Source organism: Zeus faber (assembly GCF_960531495.2).
Source record: "Zeus faber genome assembly, chromosome: 2".
NCBI classification, from domain to species: Eukaryota; Metazoa; Chordata; class Actinopteri; order Zeiformes; family Zeidae; genus Zeus; species Zeus faber.
Genome location: NC_137189.1, coordinates 11,723,960 through 11,748,296, shown reverse-complemented (window position 1 = coordinate 11,748,296; position 24,337 = coordinate 11,723,960). Strand labels below are relative to the sequence as shown.

The window sequence follows — 24,337 nt, the reverse complement described above, 5'->3', positions numbered from 1 at the left end:
CCTCGTTGTCCCACATGTGGCGACCCTGATGTTCTATAAAAAATTAAACAAAAAGCTGTGTTGCACTGTGTGAGCAAGTAGAAGGCCTTTGTACTTATGAATAAGCTGAGACCATAGAGAGACGTTTCTTTCCGTTTCTGAGACACACGCAAAAAAAATGGTCCTTGCAGTAGAAAACACAACTGGGATCATTCAAAATATTTTTTTATTGATTGTGATTGACACCAAATTAACAGTGAATAGGTCAAAAACAAAAAGGTGTTGCGTAAAATAACATAATGAACAATAATCCGTCGGTTCTTGAACTACTAAGGCCAAATCGTTACGCTATCCAACCTCTTTCATAGAAAGAATTACAGCATTGTTAAAGCATTATCTACACTCCCTCTAATATTCAACAAGTACAAAAAAGATTATGTGATGACACGTTACATTCAGTGGTATGTAAAGATGAGCAATTCATTCACAATGACAGTGCTTCCTCAGTAATTACTGAGGAAATTACTCTTTTTAACGTGCTACATACAATTGCGAGAAACAAAAATCCTCTTCCAAATATCCTCAATCCTCTTAAACCCATTCTTGTGAGAGTGCACGAGAACATTCCTTTGCTTTGAGCTTGTAATAACTTTATCCGACATGTTTGCTGTGAAGCCGACCCATGCGTTGAACGAAAAAGAGAACCTACTGTTTAAAACAGAAATAGACACTCCATGGATGTAAAACAACAAAAATGAGATTCACATAACACGGTATTGGGCTCAGGTTTGTTACACATTATGACAAACATTTTCAGAGCGTTTTGAATGGAGGAAGGGTTATGATTGTCGGGAGAATAAGGTCATTCATGGAGAATAAACATTCATTATGTGTGTTTTTAAAGGAAGTATAAAACACAGTATGAATAATATATGGAAAGCTTCACTCTTTTGATTACTCGTACAAACTTTGTGCTTTATTTCCTTTGTAAGATGTATACTGTTTCTACATTTGTCCTAGAAGTTTACTTTGCCTTTAGTTTTTGAATAAGTTAAGGCTTTTCATCATAAATAAGATTATTAACCATTTGTCTGTGTCACACAGAAAAATATATGGTGACACAAACATACTTTTCACGTGCACAGTGCTTTGTAGAATACAGGAATTTAATTCGCTAGATAATATAGCGTTATAACTGTGAGACCAAGTGCACCGGTTTATTTAACAAATATAAAAATGTCAAAATGTTGATATTATGCCCAAGTAAGTGCATGCACATTTGCATTCAGTGCTGCAAAAAATGATCTACATTATAAAATGTCGGATAGAAAAACGACTGAGAGCAAAGAATAAATTCCGCGAGTTCTTTGATGCCAGCACAATCCATTTGAATGGTTTGTGCCGGCAACTATTTTACGCTACAAAAAAACAACATGATATGTAATAAGCTGCCCAAATAAATTATCATTATTTCTTATATACATATTACATTACAAAAAAAGCCAAGGATGCTGAGCTGTAATGAAAGTGCACTCATTTCGAAAACTATTTACAGCTTTACGCTGAAAGTGCTCCATGTTTTAGGTCAACGCACATATGCATCCTACATCCCATACACACCTGGACAGTCTGAGCACCTTCGTTTGCATTTGACTAATGACAGACGACTGCCAGTCAGCTTCTGCCATCGGTGGCGTTGTTGGTGGGGCTGGGAGTCGGCAGGGGCGTAGTCCCCTGATTGTCCACCAGAGGGAGCTGGTCCCTCCAGTAGGTGAAGTGGCTGAACGTGTCCGAGCACGGGAAGTCCGAGGAGCCGGCTCGCATCAGCGGAGGGAAGACGTGGTCCACCACCTCACCCAGACGCACGTAGCTGTAGTTGAGGGTTGGAGGGTGGAGGTGTGCGGGTCAAGGGTTGGGGCGGGTTGGTGGACAGGGGAAAAGACCACGCCATACAGAGGAAAGAACACAAAACAGGGAAAGTCAAAACAAAGAACCAACCAAAGAACCAAATTTAAACATCCGCAGAAATATGATCAAAACCTTCGTCATTGGAGAATAGATTTTATTTTGGCTGAGACTCACGATGAGACGTTGGTCTTGGCGTGCTCCTGGACCAGCTCCCCTTTAGGGTTGACCGTGAAGATCCGCTCCAATGGGACGCCCACTTCTTTATAGGAGAAAACGTCCTGTAATGGGAATTTTTTGGAGAGAAGGGAAGTTTATAATGAGAGACAAATTCAAATAAGCCCTTGCGATGCTGATATATCCACGCAATGGCATAAAGTATAAAACAACTTCTAGGTAGACTCAACTTCAAGATAAAGGTAAGATTCTCTAATTTTAAAGACTAGAATAAGTTGAAATGTGTACAAACCGTAGGCCTGTTACCGAAGGCTGCATAGAAAGGCTGCATGTTGGGGTAGAAGAGATTCTTGATGTCGGTCAGACACTCCACCTTGAACTTCTCCGGCTTCTTCTCAATCACCTCCCTGTCAAACACACACACCCATCCATTATTCCACAATGTATCGAAGAGGTATTGGACTATACGTAGTCTGGTGTGTTTGTCGTTGTTTCCATGTTTGAGGAACCTGTGCAGGGCAGAAAACAGGCTGCTGGGGCTGAGCAGGACGGGGCCCATGGGTAGCATGGTGCCTCTCTCGTTGACCCAGTGGAGGTAGCCTCTGGTCATGTCCGCCATGCCGATGGCCCGAGCCGAGCAGTACAGGAACTTGTAGCCGTTTCTATCATGGAAAGAAAGAGAGAAAGGTTTACAGCAGGTTTTACAGAAGGGATTCTCCACCTTCTTCACATGAAGGACCCTCCGTTTGATTCGCATTAGGCCACAGACCCCTATTTTGGTACCAAAACAGTGCTTACTGGCTGACTTTGTGGTAGAGGCGGGCGATGCCTTGGTGGGTCCAGTCCTTCCCCAGGGTGGGAAGGATGTGGCCCAGAGTGTCGGACCTACAAAGACGAAAACACAAGGCCGCGTGTGTGAGGACACAGCCTCCAAAAACAAAACGAAGTACAAGCGCAGGTCCTTATCTGCATATACCTAGTGATGGTTCCATCGATGTCAGAGATGACTATCTTATCGTCCCAGTTCCAGAGGTAGATGGTCCCCTGGCAGCGACACGTCCCCTGGTACTGCGTGGTCACACTGAACACGGCGTCATTCGGACCATCCTGCAACTGCAGAGACAGCTGTAGAAAGGAAAGAGTGATATGGGAAAGATAAAATGAGTACTTCTTCACATATTCTCAAACTTCTTGCTTGATGCGGAACCATCTGTATTTTTCAGATATTCTGGCAATATGGCTAGTGGCAGCCTGTTGCAGTAGCTCCGGTCAACGTCTTGTGTCTTTTGTGTTTTCTTGTGTTTATATTGCGCTTTCATTTCTGTGAAACACTGCACACAGTAGCATTTTTCACGCAAATATGGATACTATGCGGCTCAATGGATATCTGTTGATACTCCTGGCACTTTTAACTTTTGTTGTGCCAGGTCACTATGCCAACAGGAGTGGGGGTATTGTTTACCTCCGCCGATGCGGCTTTGTGACGTCATCAGCTCAGTCACTGCCAGACTTAAAACAAAACACCAAAACAAAACATTCACAGCGATTTCGGGTGATTTTAACCACACTTTTCTCACATCTACACTTCCAACTTTTCAACAATTTGTTATCTGCCCCACCAGAGACAATAAAACGCTGGACTTACTTTATGCTAATTTGATGGATGCATACAGCTCCACTGCCCTCCCCCCCTTGGCAGATCAGATCACAATCTGGTATTTCTCACCCACACCTACACACCCACTGTTCAGCAGCAACCTGTGACCACAAGGATTGTGAGGAGGTGGTCAAAGGAAGCAAATGAGACTCTTCAGGGGTGTTTTGAGGCCACAGACTGGGACGTACTCTGTGAGTCCCATGGAGATGACATCAGCTCCATGACTGACTGTATAACAGAGTACATCAACATCTGTGTGGATAACACCATCCCCACCAGGACAGTGCGATGTGCCCGCCATAACAAGCCCTGGATCACCAGCGACCTGAAGGAGCTGCTGAATAAGAAGAGAGCCTTCAGGGACGGGGACAGGGAATTACCGAGGAGCGTGTAGAGGGAGCTGAAAGGGAGGCTGAGGGAGAGCAAGGATGCATGCAGGCAAAAGCTGGAGAGCAAGCACCAGCAAAAAAACGTGCGGGATGTGTGGTCAGGAATGAAAAAGCTCACGGGCATACAAAATGAAGGGGGATCTGGCTGAGGGAAGCCTGGACAGAGCCAATGACTTGAACTTGTTCTTCAACAGGTTCAGCAGAGGACCGTCAGCTGCCTTCTCCCCTACCCCCAGCCACAGAGACCCCACACCCTCCCTGCACCTCTTTAACCTCAGCCTGAGCCAGGAGAAGGTTCCAGTGCTGTGGGAAACATCCTGCCCTGTTCCGGTACCTAAGAAGCCTAAGAAGTCCTCTCCGTCTGCCCTCAATGACTACAGACCGGTTGCCTTAACATGACACATCATGAAAGTCCTGGAGAGACTGATATTGGCCCATCTCACACCTCAGGTGAGCACCTCTCTGGACCCACTGCAGTTTGCCTACTGTCCCGATGTTGGAGTTGAAGACGCCATCATCTACCTGCTTCAGCGAGACCACTCTCACCTGAACAAAGCAGGCAGCACTATGAGGATCATGTTTTTTGATTTCTCCAGTGCTTTCAACACACAGTGCTGAGAGAGAAGCTCCAAGAGATGAAGGTGGACGCCTCTACAACCCCCTGGATTATTGACTACCTCACAGACAGACCACAGTTTGTACGGCTGAGGGAATGCGTGTCTGAGCGGGTGGTTAGCAACACAGGAGCTCCGCAGGGGACTGTATTCTCACCTTTCCTCTTCACCCTGTATACCTCAGACTTCCAATCCAACTCAGAGTCCTGTCATGTGCAGAACATTTTGGATGACTCTGCAGTTGTGGGGTGTATCACTGGTGGACAGGTGACTGAGTACAGGGAACTAACTGGTGGACCGCTTTGTGGCATGGTGTAGAAACAACGACCTCCCCTTAAATTCAACCAAGACGAAGGAGATTGTGGATGTGATCGTGGTTGTGGATTTCGGAGGACCAGGACTAAGCCGAACACTATTGCCACCCTGGGAGAAGAGGTGGAGGTGGTGGAGGGTTACAGGGCGTTCACCTGCAGAACAGACTGGACTGGAAATGCAACACTGAGGCTGTCTACAGGAAGGGACAGAGCAGACTCTACTTCTTGAGGAAGCTCAGCTCCTTCAATGTGTGCAGCAAGATGTTGTGCATATCTTCTACCATTCTGTTGTGGCTAGTGCAATTTTCCTCGCTGTCATCTGTTGGGGCAGCAGCATTAGAACCAGCAACTCCAAGAAACTGAACAAACTGATAAGGAAAGCCTACTCTGTGCTGGGGATTGCTCTGGAGCCACTAGAGCTGGTTGTGCAGAGAAGGATGTTGCATAGGCTGCTCAGCATAATGGACAACACCACACAACCCCTACGCAACCTACTGGTCAGACAACAGAGTGTCTCCTTCAGCTCCGCTGCAATAAGGACCATTACAAGAGGGCATTCCTGCCGACTGCAATAGCCACCTACAATGACCCCCCCCCCGTGCCCGGAGAGGAAACTCCTCCTCTGAATGGCAATGCACAAGGCAGATTTTTACTTCACATTTAACTTCCACTTTTAAGCTTTAACTTTCATTATGTTAAATTCTATTATATTCTATTTATTTTTATATAGTATACACACACACACACACACACACACACACACACCCACACACACACACACACCTGCCTACAGAAACCATCACTCACACACACTCTAGTACAGTACATACACACCCTCAAGCACACAGGCAAATGCTATAATGACAGTACATCTACACATACTGTGATGTAAACACACAGAACACTTACACGCTGACAGACTTTATTGTGGGCGTGTATACACACACACACGCACACACACACACACACACACACACACACACACACACACACACACACACACACACACACACACACACACACACACACACACACACACACACACACACACACACACACACAGACACACATATATACATGTAATTCATTCAAAGACAACCTACCTCATTGAGTGTGTTTTTGTAAATTATGTGTGTTTTGTCATGGATGTCATTGCTGCTGCAACACTGAATTTTCCCTTTGGGGATTAATAAAGTATTTTTATCTTATCTTATCTTATCTTATCTTATCTTATCTTATGTGAGTGTTGTGATCATGATTCAAAAGTGTTTGAACCAAACTCGTGCCCTTACCAGCTGCTCTGAGGTCAAGCGGAGTGTCTTCTTGTAGAACACGCCCCCTGGTGGAAGCAGAGGTTCTGAATGGGCCGAGGCAGAGCTCTGCTGGCCCGACATGTGCTCATCGTCGCTAGAGGACGACTCCTCCTTGTGTCTGGGAATGGACAGACAGGTCAACAGGTGAAAATCAAACGGTACCAGGATAAGCATTGGAGTTATGGATTCCTTAAAGCAAGGGCTTGGCTTTTCTTCAACACAGTTCCTATTTTAACGTTGTTATTTATGTATTAAGATACAGAGATTTTGGTTCTCAATAAGGAGATTTAAGGCTGCAAAGGTTTGACTTCTAACTAGGTCATACTTACTCTATTACAGCTGCTGACTGTATTCTGTAATCTTTCAGACTGAAGTTTATGCAAGATTATTTTTTTATAGGGCCTTGGTTAAACTATATAATTTTATTTTCTATATTAATGGTCAAACTAGCTTTTAGAAGTGTTGTTCAATCAAGGTAACATCTGAGATTTTGAAGGAAAACCTAAACCAATGGGGGCAATCGTGACCACGTTCTTCAGTGACACAATTGCCCCATTTCCCCCCAAAAATAGGGCTTAGGTTAAAATATACCAGAGTTTTCCTTTAAGTTTGGCATTGCTTCCAACCTGTTCATGGACGTCATATTCACAGGCTGCTCAATGGAATCACAGGCCACGCGCTCAGAGACGGAGTCCTACAAGAAGAAAAGCTTTGAGTATATACTCCGTAATCACTCCCTTTCTTCAGGTCTCACATTTGTTCTAAAATCTGCTTTGTTCAAAGTCTGAGTTTTGGTAGGTTTCCTGGTGGAATGTACCGATTTAGTGCTGCTGTTCCTGCCTCTCCAGGAGAACCACCACCTCCCTCCTTTCTTTGGCATCTTCTCCTTCATGATGTTCTCTACTGTGGCCTGGAACGGAACGCACGCACGCACACAGACACACACACACACACACACACACACACACACACACACACACACACAAACCCAACAACAACAACCACACAACCACAAACACAACAGAACAAAGAACAACAAAAACGTACATAAAGAACTGAAGCCGACCGAACCAGAAATCACACACAACAAATAAAAAAATGACAATATGTCTGATATGGCTGAAGGAATGTGATGGAGTGAGAGAAAGTAGGTGGCCTGATCCAGGATATTGAAAAATATTATATTAAGTTAGGGTGTATTAAGAAAATGAAATAAGGGTAAGAGAAACTAAATTCCAGCAAGAGAGACTGCGACTGAAAAGGCATTTGGCAAAAAAGAGAAAGAGGATACAAATGGTAGGGAGATTCCGTGACAGGGAGATTCAGGAGAGAAGAAAACAGAAAAAGAGAAAAAGAGAAGTCAAAGAAAGACAAAGAATAGAGAGAGACTTTTGTCCGACATACGGCACCGGAGCTGAATATGCCAGTTAAACAACAGAGAAGGAGTTCCATGGCTGCGTAGATATAATTAAGGCAAGAGTGCTGGAAAGGTGGATGGATGGATAAATGAAGGGATGGGTGGATGGTCAGGTGGGTGGAGGGAGGAGTGTTCAAATAAGATGGGAGAGAAGAGAGGGAAGACAATTGTTGTTGTTTATCTAGAACAGGCTTTCAGATGAATATTGGCATATTGACCGCAAAAAGACAAGGACATCTACGCTGCAGTACTACTTTGGGCCAGTAGGGGGAGTAGGAAAACAGCATTATACAGTATCTGTGTGCCTTGTATGTGTGTACTCTGCAGTGTGTCTTCGGTGTGTATTTGCTAGTCTACATATCCTACCTTTGGCAGAGGTTTCTGGAAAGCTTGCATCGCCAGCATAAGTGGAGCTGCAGTGTTCCAATTATAGTACCTGGGGGACAAAAAAAGACATTAACACAGATTTCATAAACTTGGCAAAAACCAGTGCCAATCAGCGCTAATGACTTACTTGGAACCGATTTTAACGACTAGGTTTGGGTCGTCAATGATGGAGGGGTTCTCTGAAAACTGCTGGTAGGAGATGGTCTTCTTCTGGAACTGCTCTGTAAGGACACGACAAAAAAAACCCAAGAATTTGTTTTCCTCAGCTCATAGAAAAGGGTGTTAATAGGATTTTTTTTGCTTTGTATTACACGTACCTTTAGTGATCTCCCTGTTGTCAGTGAGTCCTCCGCACAGAGAGATGGTGATAGAGGGCAGGTCGGCCATGTGGTCGCAGTAGCTGTCCATCCCGCTGTCCCCCCCAGAGCTGGCTGACTGCGGGGACAGGCTGGCGCTGCGGGGGCCTGGGTCCGAGCAGGACCTCATGGTGGCGCCGCCGTCACTGCGCAGGCAGGGAGGAATGGGAGGGATACTACTCAATATGTGTGTGTGTGTGCATGTGTGTGTGTGTGTGTGTGTGTGTCTTCCTTACCTCTTGGGGAAATACAGCGCTGCCACTTCAGGCTCCAGCTCAGTGATGTCATCCAGGTAGATGCCATCGGAACCAAGATGGCGGCTCCTCTTATCTATATAGAAGAACATTGAACGGGATGTAATCTACTTCAATTGATGGGCTTTGATTTAGGAAGGAAGTAAAAACACAAGTTTAAAATTTTATAATGTAAAGGTAATAGAAAGTGGATTAATAATGGCTGGTCGTTGCTTGACATGCAGTCTTGGGAGTAGAAGTTTAAATCTCCTCCATTTCCATTTCTTAAAGGATAGGTTTGCCATTTTTAAATCTTTGTTGGTTGGTTTGGTTCCCATAGTTTATACCTGTTGAATTGCCTTTACAAAAAGGTCTTTATACTGTATGTTATACTATCTAAAAAATAGTCATAAACAGTGCGTTTTATCAGTTTTTTCAGGGTTTTATCGACCCTTTTGACTTCCACAAATCAGCTCTTTTGGCTACATCCACACAAATGCTGAGACTAGAAACAGGAAGTTGCTCTGCTTCACACTGGCAACGTTATTCTTTGGACGTACTGTGCCAATTGTAAGTGATTGTTTGAAATTAAATGGGATATTACTGTTACTTAAAAGTTATTCAAAAGATAAACTAAGACGTGGAGAATTTCTGGTTTCGATGACAACATGTTACCTTTCCTTCTGGACGGAGAGTCTGTTTTGGACGGCGGACACGGCGCCACGTTATTCTCCTCCCCCTCCGACATCACATGGGCCACGACGTCTTCCATGGTTGCCTCCCCTTCTATGGACTGGGCATCCATCTTCATGCTCTCTGACTCCGCCCCGATCGTCACGACCGTCTGACACGCGTCCTCCGGCATCAGCAGCCGGAGAGACGACACGACCGGGCGGTTTTCGGGGTGTTCCGAAGGCGTCTCGTGAGGAATCACGCGGAAATGGGTGCTGTCGGTGACGGGGATAGACACGGGGCAGACTGGAGGTGGAGGCGGACCGTGTTTGAGCGGAAGGAAAGACGGCTGAGGGAGAGAGAAAAGTTAGGAGAAGATGATCAAGTCCGTAACATAAAATGAACACTCGTGTGTATTTGTTTGAGAGCTGTTGTTACCGTGGCAGCCTGCGGCAGCTCTCCCCAGGCCCAGTGCATGGCTGGATTCTGATTGGTCGATTCCAGTGGCTTTGTCGTCAGCTCAGAGTCACTCTTGGGAGTGGTGGGACGAGAGACGTTGGGGCTGAAACAAGAAAGAAGAATGACTAACATGTCAATTTTTCATAGTCTGCGTGTTAGGCCTAATTCTGGTATTATAACATGAAGGACTTTCAAGTACTATATTAAGCAAATCGTTTTCATTTTCAAGGACTAAATATAATACATTTTCTCTGTAATCTTTTTTAATTAAAATATAATATAATCTTAGTGTCATTGTCAATTATACATACAGTAAATCTATATATTTACTATTAATCTCATTTTCATCTACTATTATAAGTGTATTTCCAACCATGCTGTCTTAAATTGACATTTCCCTGAAATCATCTATGTCCTAAAAGAAATTCTGGAAAGTTTTTTTGCATTACGATTTGAATAACAAAACCAGGAGAAAGCACTTCAGCCAAAAAAATTGGTTATTTTCAAGGTATTCCAGAACTTCAATTTTTGAGGACGAAAATTCAAGCACTTCATGCACCTCACCGACCTGGTAGGAACCCTGGTGTGTGGTGTGTGGTGTGTGTGTGTGTACCTCTGGATAGGGCTCCAGTCCCCATCCGAGTGGCCGTATATCCCTGTCTGCTTGTAGGAGCTCCCCTCGTCGACAAAAACATTGATGGATGAAGTCCTGCACACACCAATATAGCTTTTATACACATGCAAACAATATTATTGCCAATTGGTAAGATATCTATAACATAAGCCACAGTCCAAAGAACAGCAGACTTTTACATTACCTACAACAACAAGACAACAACAACAACAACAACAACCACACCATATTTAGAATATGTGTTTACCCTGTGCATGCTTAAAGATCTTGTTCAAATGTATGTATTCCCGACCTGCATACTGAGCATAGAGGTTCATACCAGAGAGCAACACACAAAGAAAAACATATAGCATGTCTGCACAGAGGCAAAAAATACTGCTTATACTCCCTCTCTTAGATACACACACACACACACACACACACACACACACACACACACACACACACACACACACACACACCGTATGTGTATGTATGTGACAAATAATCTCTTGAACTTGAACTTGAACTTGAACTTGAAAACACACACACACACACACACACACACACACACACAAAAATTAAATCACAGAGAATACTTCATTTTTATTCTATATGCAGCATTATCGCTATAGTGCTGATGTTACTGTTTCCATTGGTTTTTTTTGTGTGTGTGTGTGTGTGTGTGTGTGTGTGTGTGTGTGTGTGTGTGTGTGTGTGTGTGTGTGTGTGTGTGTGTGTGTGTGAGCTGTGGCTTGCGGCTGCTCAGAGTCCACGTGACGGGCGCTCTGTTGCTCCTTGCCTGCCAGACACCGATTCCGCTACAGCTGCACACGGAGCTAATTTCTGCGACGGGTTGTTTATCTCCATCAGTTCCACTAGACACCGGCTCCCTCCCACACACCACTCTGGCTCTTCCCTCTTCTTATCTTCTTAGTTTGCATTATATTTCCTTCTCTTCCCCTTCCTTCCCTTCTCCTTCCCCACATAGCCTTTTTCAGATTTCAAGTCTGACCAACAGTTCGTTCAATTTATTCCGCTATTCAATTCCAACCCAGGGTCTATTCTCTGTTAAGATTGAAATGAGTGCTCGACTATCTCTTCAGATGTAGAGTCCAGAATCACAGCCCTAAACTTCTGCACATGCTCCATCTCCCTGTTCTTCTTCCCATAAGTAGATCTGCTAAAGCCACCGCTACTAGATTTTTGCAGAAATTGCTTTGGCCAGCCACAAGGGGAAACTTAATCAGTTATGTCTTGAGCTGTGAAACAAATTTAAAGTGGTAATCCGTGAGATTTTTTTGTTTTGTTCATTAAGCTGATACTTTATAAGAAATAGTCATTCGATGTGTTTGCGTTATGCATGTGATACTCTATAGGCTGTTTATATTGTTGGTGGTGGGGTCCGCCACTCCCGGAAAGATCGCACGGTTACATGTCCACCGGGCTTTGTTTTAACTTTTTTTATTCAGACATTTCTTTCCTTCCTTCCTTCCTTCCACCCGTCCTCTCACCTGCTGTTCTCCATATTCTTCCCGTCATCGGAGCTGATGTCGATGGTGAACATGTCTTCATCCTCAGAGTAGTCTCCGCTCTCCTCCCTCCTCATGTTGTCCGGCCGGGCCTTCCTCCTCCTCTTCCTCCTCTTCTTCATCGCCATGTTGCCGCTCTCTACGGTGCTGCTCGCGGAGCCCAGCATCTGGATGGTGGAACCGCAGCCCTTCCCTATCAGGGAGGAGCTCATCAGGAGGGCTCCGTCAGACAAGATGGGGGATGTCGCCAGGTGGGATGGAACTACTTCCTGTTTAGACAGGAAACAATGTAAGAAAGGGCTCTTAGATATTTTAAAATTCACTGTCTTTGACATTATGGGCTACCAGTGAAACTTGCTATTGTATATTGTACATTGACAGAGTAAATCAATGTGCCAGTGGCAGAAGTTTCTGAAGTCATAGTTAGGATAGTTGGTTTATAATGGCCAAAATGTGGTTGCCCAGGGTAACTACGCAACAATTATTACCAGGCCCTGTTGTAGTAAAAATGTTGCCCATTTCTAATCCACTAAAATCATGAACAGATCAAATAATGTGTTATCTAAATCTAAATGAGGTCCAAACGATTAACAAACAATATAAATAATCAAATGTTAAATGCGTGTTATGGACTGTGTATAATGTGTTTTTTTGACAGTTGAGATGATTCATATGATGAGGATGAGGATGGCACTTATTTTGACTGCTGGCTAGACAAACTAATCATTATGCATCTGAGTGTAGTCGGTTCATATCCAGGCCAAACCAAAAAAAACACCACTTGTGTGACTCACGTAAGTGTCAAAGATTGCGACATTCAAACACTCATAACAAGATATGATCTGGCTTCATCTATTGCAATAACAGTAAGCTGTTGTTGCAGATTGAACCAAATTCATGAAAATTCCCTTTCCACTTGGTTATGTCTGAACAGGCTGTACAACAGCTGAAATACAACTCTGCTGTTATTGTTTTGCGCAATTTGGGAAGAAACTGAATAACAAATAAACTGAATAAACTGTTAAGAAAAATGCATACGGCAGCTGCCAAGTAGTTCTTAGAAACTCTTTCTTCCTTAGGGGACAGGGGTTTCCAGCTAAATAAAACGGACAACTCCAAACAGGATGTGCTCTGCTGTTCTGCGAAAGAGGGAGGGACCTACAAACTCCTTCTAGGAAAAGAAATTGCCTTCCTACAAGGCCCCACATACTGCTAATGTAAGGGTGTGCATTTGTCCATATGCGTGTGTGTGTGTGTGTGTGTGTGTGTGTATGTACGTGTGTGTGTGTGTGTGTATGTACGTGTGTGTGTGTGTGGGCCGGGGGGCATAAGATTGTGTGGATGAGAACATACATTCCTGTGTAATCCATGACCCAAAGCTATATCAAACAATCAGTGTTCTCTACACGTGACTCGTCTGAAAACACAAACAAGCGTACTTCGGAGAGAGAGGGACAGTAGAAAAGAAAGGAAAAGAAGATAATTATTATCTTGTTATATGATGCTACCGCCACACGTTTTCATCGCTGTACCCAGAACGCCTACAGAGCCCTCCCTCTCTCAGGCCCCTCTACGAACATGCCTGAGAATCCGACACCTTCCTGGGGGTGGCGATAAATCATCCGCTTTGCTCTGTTTGGTGACGGCCTGCAGCCCCCGCCGTTCCCCCGCTCAGTTCTAATGCTTTCAGGCTGTTTTCACATGTACATACAGCGCCATATAAACCTAGCACGTTGTTAATGTCGACCACAACTCAGCTGTTTTAACCATAACCGATGCCTCTGATGGGCTATAAAAGCTGAATATTACAAGAAATCGGAAATCCTGTTTTATTTTGTTGGCGTCAGCACTTCCCAAATCATCGACAATGCACTTTTTCGATTTGTTTTGTAAGGCTTTAAGTCTTTAAAAAGGTTGTCAACATCATAGCAGCTGAGCTATTTTCTATAAATGGTCTCTTTATTCTCTATCCCCTTTTGAGATTTATATATTTAATAGTTGACGTTTTATTTGCTGAAGCTAATTAAAGCTGTTTGAATAGGCAGACGTTACTAAAGGGTTAATTCAGGGCTCCTTTTTGGCGCATAGAGGAATACTGTTCTGCCAACTAATGGAAGAAATTCCTGGCTCCTGTGCCAACTTGAGACACTGCGCGACCTTGTTTGAACATAAGTAGGTTGAATACGGTGAGATTGTTTTGATAAAGGTTCTCAAACCTAAACAATGGGTGTGTCTGGGTTTCTGGGCCACAGAAATCGGGGTATGCCGCATGCATGTGGAGTATGTTTTAGTTGAAACGAGCTTCTCCCTTTGAAACACAGTGTTTTATCATCGACTAGAGTTCTTCTCATCTTCTCCTTAGGCTAAAGCATTACGTACCTGGTCATTTTCTGTCTCCTGGACAAAGAATGCCTCCCCGTTCTCCCCCAGCTTCATGTGTAGATCCACTTGTTCACCATTGATCTCCATGTCCACCTTGAGGAGGAAGGAGATGAGACAACGGGACAAGCTGTCAGAAGAGAGAAAAGAATACGGCGGACTTAAGGTGTTCATTCAAATTGGAATTAGAGCTGCCTGTCCTCCATGTCCTCACCACTTTCTCTCTGGAACGGAGGACGCCCATCTTGCCGAAGCGCACGTGGAAGGGCGAGCACTGCAGCGAGCCATCGGGCTGCCTCACCACGATCACATCGATGCAGCCGGAGAGGGTGGCCGGGTTCAGCCCCCGGTATAACTCCTTGACCTGGACGAACACCTGACCTGCCAACTGGCCCACGTAGTTCATGGTTTGACGGGTCTGGTGACATAAAATAAGATGCAGCTTTAGGGGGAGTGGGTCAGCGCAGTGTAGAGTTGCGGTTACAGTAATCTAACTGAAGATAAGAACAGAACAAATAGGCCATGTCGGCGGACAACTAACACAGCAGAACATGATGACAATAAAAGAGGTTCAGGAGAACGGACAACATGTAGAATTTACAGACATTCAAACGGGCAGAGGGGAGGCTGTGTAAAGGGATTAATCCCAGAGAGGTTTACAATTTTACAAATTTTGCCACGCCACAAATCAAACGTCCTGGGGCTGCAGGCCCCCATGAACCATCCGGTTCAAAGTAGTTGGTGGAGACACCGTTCTAGATCTAGTTTACTCCTCAACTAACTCTCCAAGAACGACTGAAGCAACTGACACCTGCTTTTCCTCCTTCTGTCAATCAAACTGTAGAGGACATACATATACGACCCGTCATGACAGGTCATTCCAGCGCACCAATCGGAGGTCAGCTTTTAGATGTTTACCAATGGCGGTTGGGGGGTGAGCACAGTGGGCAAGAAAGCTGATCTGCATACAACTCTTGGATAGCCACCCTGGTTTGTACCCAAGCGGTCTGTGACCTATTTACTGTGGTAGAAACCAGCTACCACTTTGACCTTCCCACCCTTGTCTATGAGATAACACTGGAAATCCTACCCTAGTGTTTTCCATTCAGCTGCCAGAAAAACAACCACAGGCACGAGGGGGAAGATGGCCAGCAAAGCGCCAGTCAGTGTTTTTATAGATATTATTATTATTATACTATTTTTACATACCCCTTCATTAATTTTCTCTTGTTGTACAAACATTTAGTTATATTTGTGTCTCACTGTTTAACGACATAGGCATAGACATTTGGCAATGAATGCCGTAGAAAGTGTCAATACTTTCATTGATGAAATTCAACATATAAATGAGGCCATAGCAATAACTGCAGATACAAAGTTGAGAGGATCAGGGGACCCTGTGATTGGGTGAGTCCTATAAAGGATCAGCAGTAGAACAACAGTAATGTTGCACTTGATTTGGCCAAAAGCCCATTGGCCTCCTATATACTCAGACTATATAAAGCAAGCAAGCGAATGGACAGGGGATTGAATTAGTCTTGTCAAGTGCATTACTGGATGTTGGATTGCTCTCTGACAATCTTTGTGTCATCGTACACTATTACCTATTCATAGATCCAAAAAGATTTCTACATGACGCATAACAATAACAATGCACCTCCACGAGAGGAGAGGGATAATACATTCATTTTAACCTATGAGTTAGTGGCAATATAGGTATCACTCTTATTCACACACATTGATACTATCATACTATATTATAATATATATACTCATACAGCACCAATAAAAGGCTATGCAAGCAAAACTACGTGGAGTCCCAAGTGTGTTACCATACTGTGCTCTGCGTTCAATTAATATTGACTTGGAATATTGAAACAGTACAAGTTCCTGGATTCGATGAACCACTTGTCTTTATTCTTAAACTTTCCTGAGACAGTTCAACACCCTATTACAATATCATACCATTTCAATTGTTGTTTTTTGTGTGTTTTTTTTACATTATATCCTGGAGTTGAAATTAAAACTGAGTTATTCAGTGGGATTTTAATGTGGCAGCCATAAAATGTATATATCCTTACGATCATCAGGCTGAATATGTCCAGTGACTATGTGGTCACCTGATTTTAGATGGGGGAGGTTGCTGTGGAGTAGGGAATTGAAGGAAAGGACAGGAAAGGCAAAGAAAGGATAGGGAGGTGTGCCCTTGACTCAGCTGTCAGTTTTCCCCAAAAATGATTGCACCACGGGGCAAGAACAGATGGAAATGCGCCAGCATCCCTTCTCCACCCGCCTACCCCCTTGCTGTGCCCGTTCGCGCGTCAGAGGAGGCCCCTTGGTAGGGGGAGCGGGGCCCCACATTCAAATTGGACATTGTGGGTTGTGGGTGTATCTGAAAACCAAGTCATGTGTAGATCCACTTCACAATAACACTACAAAGCAGCGGAACTAGAAAGGAGGTGGAATGTGCGTCGCCGCCTCTTCCCTGTACGCGTTGGAGCGTCGATTTCCCGCATATACATGCTCATGTTACAGACGCAACGAGGACGAATTGGTTAGCGTCCAAACTCTATTTTCACTTTGACTAGTGGGTGCCGACATGACTAGACGAAGCAGTTAAAAAAAAATAGTGCCTGTCATGTGTGTTACAATAGAGTTTGGTCTGCTTAGCTGTGAAAACGCCGAATAATGCGATGGACCTGCAAATAGAAAGTGTATCTGAATGAATGTGGTCGAACAACTGATCGATTTTGGATTTCAAGTTTGGTTTTGTCACCCTGCTCGGTTCTTTAATACATCCATGTAAGAGCTGCGCTCTGTTCATAACAAATACAACACACACTTCACGCAACGTGTGTCCCCCCCACCGGAGCGGTTGTCCCAAAAAAAAAAAACAGTTGGGCTTAGACCCCTCTCTGACGTCGTCACAATAATTGATTAATGATCAGCTAATGCGGTAGAAAGACATGTGAATACACGCACACAAAAAAAAAAAAAAAAAAAAGCTTCTCGAGACTAAGCCATTGCAGACCAAATGTAAGACGAATAAAAAAAACATACCTTGTGTGCAGGACGAGCTGGTGGCCTTTCCCGAAACGCGCACCCCCGGTGTATATATATATATCCTCAGAAAACCACACCAGAAGGGGACATCATAGCAGCGGAATCGGTCTCGCTCTCGGTCCCAGCGACTACTTCGTGCATCTACAATGACATTCCTCCTCTCTCCTCCCCCCCCCCGGCGTCGTCAAAAACAAAAGTGCGAACCAATCGGCGCCGACTGGTTGGAGGCGCCGCGGTGCTCCGCTGACACGGTGGCGGCGCCGCAGCTTCAAGCAATCGATGTCATCGGCAGCCGAGCCGCGGACCAATCGGCAACAACTCGGCGCTGGCGTCCGCCGCCAAGGTTGTTTTCCCAGCCGTTTGTACCGCTGTTGCGATTGTTGTTGGGATTGTTGAAAATTAAACCGTGCAGACATGTGCTCAACATGATGGTATACGGATAAACACGAATATAAATGTAGTGAATACAAAATTAAAAAAAAAAAAAGGTAATGATAATCATTTATAAAGAAATAGAATTGGGATGACTCAACTTCACTAATACAAAATCCTGATTAAAAACAAATTGTGTTATTCTTCTTTAAAGAATAGCATGTTAACAATCGTTTTGGTGTCCACGAGTTTGAGAATGAATATTAATAGTTTATAATAATTAATAGAGTTATTAATATAGTTAATAATAATTTCAATTCACATAAAAATCCACTGAAATCGGGGGTACCTTTTGTTATGCTGCATTTATGTATGAGAATTTACCATATAGAATGAATAAGTTTACACGGAATTCAATGTTGTATTTGGGAAGTGAGGAAACACGAGCAGGCTCTGGTGTGACGCCATGGCTGTCGCAAGACGCGGTGAGGCGATTCTTCCGACCAATCACAGCGCTGCGTGCGATGTGTGGCGTTCAGCGCGAAGTGCAGTGTGTGTGTGTGTGTGTGTGTGTGGTGTGTGTGTGTGTGTGTGTGGTGTGTGTGTGTGGTGTGTGTGTGTGTGTGTGTGTGTGTGTGTGTGTGTGTGACTGCGAGTAATCCGGTGAACCCCGAAGTGAGACAGGTAGTGGTAGAAAAAGTACCCAGTCTCAGATGTTTTGCCTAAGAAGCAACATGTGAGTGAATGAATGAGTAAAAATGAATGCACCACGCAAACATAAAGTTAAAGTGCATAAGTGTTTATTCTTAAATGTAATTAAAGTATTAAAAGTAAAAGTACTTGTCATATCAAGTGTCCTGATGTTACAGCCTATAAATATTGTATAAAGTTTGAGGGATTTTTTGAAGTAAAGGGGGATCAGAAATTAGAAAATTAGAAATGTAGCGGAGTAAAAATAAAAGATATTTGCTTTGAGAAATGTAGCAGGGTAAAAGTCGAAAGTCGCCGAAAATTGAATATACTTAAGTAAGAACAGATACTTGAAGAGTTTACTTAAGTACTTTCCACCGCTTGAGACAAGGTCTGGTAATTACATCTGTGTAGGTTAGTCTGTGTAGTGTGTGTGTGTGTGTGTGTGTGTGTGTGTGTGTGTGTGTGTGTGTGTGTGTGTGTGTGTGTGTGTGTGTTGCTTTTTGCATACATGTGTGCCATGTCTGGGCGGTGAGCCAATGTTCTGACAATGAAGTATTTTCTCCATGGCGGAGTATCCCACAGCAAAGCCCCTATACATGTGGACGGTCCCACGTTACTGGACCATCACGTGCAGCCCTCCCGCATGTGGAGCCAATATGCGTGTGTGTGTGTGTGTGTGTGTATGTGTGTGTGTGTGTGTGTGTGTGTGTGTGTGTGTGTGTGTGTGTGTCAGTGTGCACAGAAAAAGGATTTTCCCGCCTGTGATGTCTTTTTTGGGCATTGAGAGGAAAGGGAGAATGGATAGCTTTTCCAACTCCATGTCCCAGTCCAGCAGTATAAAACCATGTGTGTGTTGTTTTAGAGCCAGTGCATGTAGTACACAGTGCTGGATCATCTCACACCATTCTAAAATAGCATAAAGAATAGCATTTCCCTGTTAATGACTTTTGACGTGTTATTGACGTATTATTATTTTTTCATTTTGTCACTCCACAGCTGCTCTCTCTTGTTTCACCGGTTTAGCCTCAGATTCCTAAAGTGCGTGGAGTTTCTCTTCCATGTTTGGGCCACGTGGATTTTGTATCACTGGCCGACATACCTGGAGCAAGCTGTTCCTAAGCCATTCTCTCAAATGTCATTAGTTCTCATTTGAGCCGAGCACACCGAGGTGTTATGGGAGCAGAACACAGCGTTATTGCCAGCTACTGCCTTTGGCTGACGGAGCCCAACGTCATATGATGGGTATCTCATTTCCACCATGTCCAACATCAAGCGCCAAGGCCCGTATCAAACCTCAATGGGGCAAAGGTGAAATGTTATGTAGAAAAAGGTGTCTCACATCAAAATAGACAACTTCCTATATATATTTATTACAAATATACACTCTTAGTGAATGGATTTGACAAAATAAAGATTTGTTTGTCATGGTGCTAAGTCCAGAGTCTCTGCTTAGACATTGTCCCGTCTCCCTCGGCTGGAATGGTCACACTTTTTTTAACAAATCAACTACCTACCCTAAGGACCCATCAGGATATTGCAGAACAACACCATTCCCTTAGTATTTTAGTTCCAAAGGGATTGTTGGGGGCAAAGTAACAGAATAAACCTTTCAACCCTTTCAAGCATTTTGCCTATAACACGCACAGCCACACGAGGGGCTAAACTCAACATGTTTAGTGACAAAGATGCCCATTCATACCCTATGGCCAAGGCATTTTGTCTCATATAGAGGCATGAAAAACATGAGAATCTAATTCTGAGGCTCGAGCTTTACTCAGGCGACAGCACACATATAGTAACAACCAGGAATATTGTTCAACAAAACCACAGTGAATTTCCGTGCCTTCATTTGGTGTCAAAAGCTGTCCAGCCTGACGGAAACAAATGAGGCGCATATAACCTTAACATGTCATATCGGCAGAACATTTTGCCTGTTCTAATGTTGTGACTGCATAAAGGAATCGTTGTTCAAGCTCGGGTCAAAAAGTCACTTACAGCTGTCACTGTGACGCTGATATGAGCAAAACGTGACGACATTGAGGACGGCTGTTAATAGTGCGTATCTTAACGACCACAGTTATTTTTCCTGCCATTTACCTCAGAGAGGACACGCTGGGGGAGGTTCATGACATAACCAGCTCATAAAGCCGCCGTGTCAGGCCTCCGACGGGTCGTAAGACGCGAGGGAAACGTTCGCTGGAAGGGCAGAGATTTCATACAGACCATGAAACAACACGTTGATTGAATAATATAAAGTAGGAAATATTCTGCTGAGGACACAAACAAACTCATGAGGGCAGTGGAAAGAGAACGACATTATCTGATGTAAAATTTCCCTCAAATATATTATTGTGGTTTGATGATAATGAATAAGTAAACAAAGCTTTGTTACAGCAACTTCTGCCTTGAGCAGAAATAGAAGTGTCCATTGGTTTTTCTGTGAACTCATCTGAACGCAGGAGTTATGAGTGGCAGTGAGGGTTTATGGACTATGCGAGTTATGTGATTTTAGGCCTAAGGGCCTATCGGTGTAAGGGCAATTATTACAGTTATAAACAACTTTTTAGTCACACTGAATTTAAACTATTTATATCCCTGAGCATGTCTGCCAAGTGTGAATAATATTGCTCATCTCGTTCCAATGGCACCTGTCAAGGGGTGGGATATATTAGGCAGCAAGTGAACAGTCAGTTCTTGAAGTTGATGTGTTGGAAGCAGGAAAAATTAGCAAGCGTAAGGATCTGAGCACCGTTGACAAGGACCAAATAGTGACGGCAGGTCTTGTGGGGTGTTCCCGGTATGCAGTTGTTAGGGTCCACCAAAAGTGGTCCAAGAAAGGGCAACTGGTAAACTGGTGGCAGGGTCAAGGGGGCCCATGGTCTCAGTGACTGTAGCACAAGCTGCTGAAAATGTTAATGCTGCTATGATGGAAAGGTGTCAGAACACACAATGCATCACAGCTTGCTGCGTATGGGGCTGAGTAGCTGCAGACCGGTCAGAGTGCCCATGCTGACCCCTGTCCACCACAGAAAGCACCTACAATTGGCATGTGAGCATCAGAACTGGACCATGAAGCAATAGAAGAAGGTGGCCTGGTCTGATGAATCCCGTTTTCTTCTACATTATGTTGATGGTCGGGGCTAGGGTCCGATCCGATGGCGCATCTGTGGGATGTGCTGGAACAACAAGCCCCATCCATGGGGGCCCCACCTGGCACTTACAGGACTTAAATATCTGCTGCCTATGAATTGGTGCCAGATACCACAGGACACCTTCAGAGGTCTTGTGGAGTCCATGCCTCCAATGTATCTCTTTTGAACCTCACAAAAATGCTTGTAAAGGGCCAAACTTTTACTATTTTATATTTTAATTACTTGACTATAACCGCCATTTTGCTCTGGGGGTCAGTAAAGTGTCTTATCTAATCGAATGATGATGACGACGACTAAAACGACGTCGTTAGCTCCAGTGGAAAGCAGCTGAAGTGACACGAAGGCCTCATGGCGACTGAGCAGCATCAACACAAACTGTGATTTGGGCCGTTTTTACATTGGCACCTGTAAACAAAGACATCAGACTAGTTCAAATAAATCCAAATCCAGACCTGTGGTTAGTTTGGAGTCATGGACATGTTTAGATTTCTGTGTGATGACATTACAACCAATTGTTAACTCACATCACACAGCTCCCCTTTGGTCCCTTATCAGTTGGTGGGTTTTAAAAATACCTCATGGTTTTACTTTTAATACCAGATATGAATGGCTTTGTTTTTATGAGTAATTTATACATATACACTCTCAGTCATATGTATAAATCTCTTTAATAAAACTAGTTTGTAAAGTATAAGGAGTATTACAAACCGACTATTAATATTACAAATATTTTAAATCCCCTTCAGTCCCTCTTTGTTGCCATATCTCCCAGGCCCAACAAAAAACTATGGAGGCATCACAGAGGGAGAGGTCCAGAATCTGGACACCAACACCAGCTGCAGTATGTGCTGCAAAAGACTCCCCTTCAATCTATCAAAACATCTCTTTCCTCAGCTCCCTACCCCACCCCCTCCCCTCCCTCTCTCTCTCATTTTCCATTTTTCTTATCTTTCTCCTCACCCTCTCCACATCCTGGCGACGAGATCAGATCGTCTTACAAGGGGAAAGATTACCGAAACGCACACCGCTGGCCCTGCCGCCTGAGCCCAATATGTCTGGCAGTGCCAATTACTTTACCGCAGACACACATAAGGCCTCTGCATCTGATATAAGCACACACATGTCCAAACACACACACACACGTCCAGAAACACACACATGTAGGGAGGATAAATGAGGAAAGCAAATGCAATAAATGGATCATGCAATGCAGGATTGACTTCAGTGCCACTTTCATTGCGACGGTGAAGCTCCTCGGCGTATGAAATTCCTCCAAATATCAGCCCTTAGTCACTGCCTGCACCGATATCAGCCATCAACATTCCAAATGTGCCTATTTCACACGGTGTTTTACCCAGCTCCAGGTGGTGGCGCTGGCATCGTCTCCAGCGTCTTGGAACTCTTCAAAGTGCTCAATCGATATCATGCTTCCATTGTCAGGTTCATCCCCAGCAGCGAAAGTCGTTTCGGCAGCTTCTCTCTCTCTCTCTCTCTCTCTCGGGTCTGTCGCTGTTACACAACCATCCGTGCGTGAACCGATCTGTGATTTATCTGAAAGAGGTTTAGGATCCTTGTGTAGGTCTTCCCGCGCGACCCAAGTCCAAGTGTGTTGTGTGCGTGGGTGCCGAGACAGCGGCTTACTAAATTTACCTGGGACTCCAGTCAGAAACCTGAGAGGGGCCTTGAGCCACCGTCCTGTGACGGACCCCAATCCCACCCCACCCCCACCCCTGACTTCTCAGGCATCTGGGAAAGCAAAGCCATCAGGACCCGGTGTGCTCGTCTCAGATGGTGTCACACTCACACTTGCACCCACAAACACTCGCACACAAATGCGGTGGGGATCAGCAAGTCCACGATTGCCGCACTTTATACACACCGAAAGTCACTCCGGCACCAAATGTGGATCGCGCCGAGACTGTAAAGTGACAGCTGCTGTGTCTGCAGACCCAAAAGTTTTGACCCGGACCCAGTGGCCGACGTTCACCGAGATGCACCCGTCCCACTGGGGAGAGACCTCCGAGTCCTCTGCTTGCCTCCGTGTTCAAATAGTCACTTTCATTCCTCCTGGGGTTATTAGAGTCTTATCTTACCTTATGTTATTACTATGCAATTTCCCATTGATTCAAATCACCAACTCTGAAATGCATTTGGCTGACTCCTGTTGGAGTTTAACTCGGAAATCAGCACATCAGAGCCGCTGGTCCCTACACGTCCCGCCGAATGTGTCCCATTGCCTCTGTCCGAGGATACCATGACGCCCGGAGAAAACGTGCGTTTGCACGGCAAGCTTGTGTATCATACAATCTACAAAACATATGTTTAGCATGACATCGAAAAAAATGAAGAAGTTTAATCGACGTCAGCGTCAGGGTGCAAAGGCTACTTTGAGGGACGCCAGGTCCGTAATCTTGGCAAACGAGGATTAGAGCGATCTGCCCCGATTTTCCGACGTCAGAATTCTGCAAATTCCGACTTTAACGGACGTTCCTTGGCATTTCTTTTCGCCGAGAGGAGGTCGGATTATCTGAGGTCCGATCTTAAAAGAACGCAACGTTATTCAATATAACTGTTCTGTACAATCGCCCCATCTAGCGCCCAGGCGACGACATTACACCCGCGGGCTGCCTCCCTGGCTAGCCTGTCGCATATGGGTTCTGC

At 44.4% G+C, this 24,337-nt stretch overlaps 1 protein-coding gene across 2 annotated transcripts; it reads right to left on the bottom strand.

The window, feature by feature from the left end:
* Positions 1-197: 197 nt before the first annotated feature.
* Positions 198-23,279, bottom strand: LOC307247931 (phosphatidate phosphatase LPIN1-like). 2 transcript variants are annotated; one of them, XM_080024082.1, is made up of 20 exons: positions 23,031-23,279; positions 14,611-14,814; positions 14,397-14,492; positions 12,000-12,286; positions 10,486-10,581; positions 9,852-9,975; positions 9,417-9,762; positions 8,745-8,838; positions 8,470-8,654; positions 8,280-8,373; positions 8,132-8,201; positions 7,166-7,258; positions 6,975-7,042; positions 6,328-6,466; positions 3,038-3,186; positions 2,860-2,946; positions 2,571-2,723; positions 2,354-2,468; positions 2,062-2,165; positions 198-1,849 (listed from the first exon to the last, which is right to left on the bottom strand). In XM_080024082.1, exons 1-20 carry the CDS (start codon positions 23,100-23,102, stop codon positions 1,654-1,656), a joined length of 2,772 nt encoding a protein of 923 aa, XP_079880208.1. In that variant the 5' UTR covers positions 23,103-23,279; the 3' UTR covers positions 198-1,653. The 2 variants fall into 2 exon arrangements, with proteins under 2 accessions (XP_079880208.1, XP_079880209.1); XM_080024083.1 differs by lacking the exon at positions 23,031-23,279 and adding an exon at positions 17,457-17,612.
* Between the last annotated feature and the right edge of the window lie 1,058 nt (positions 23,280-24,337).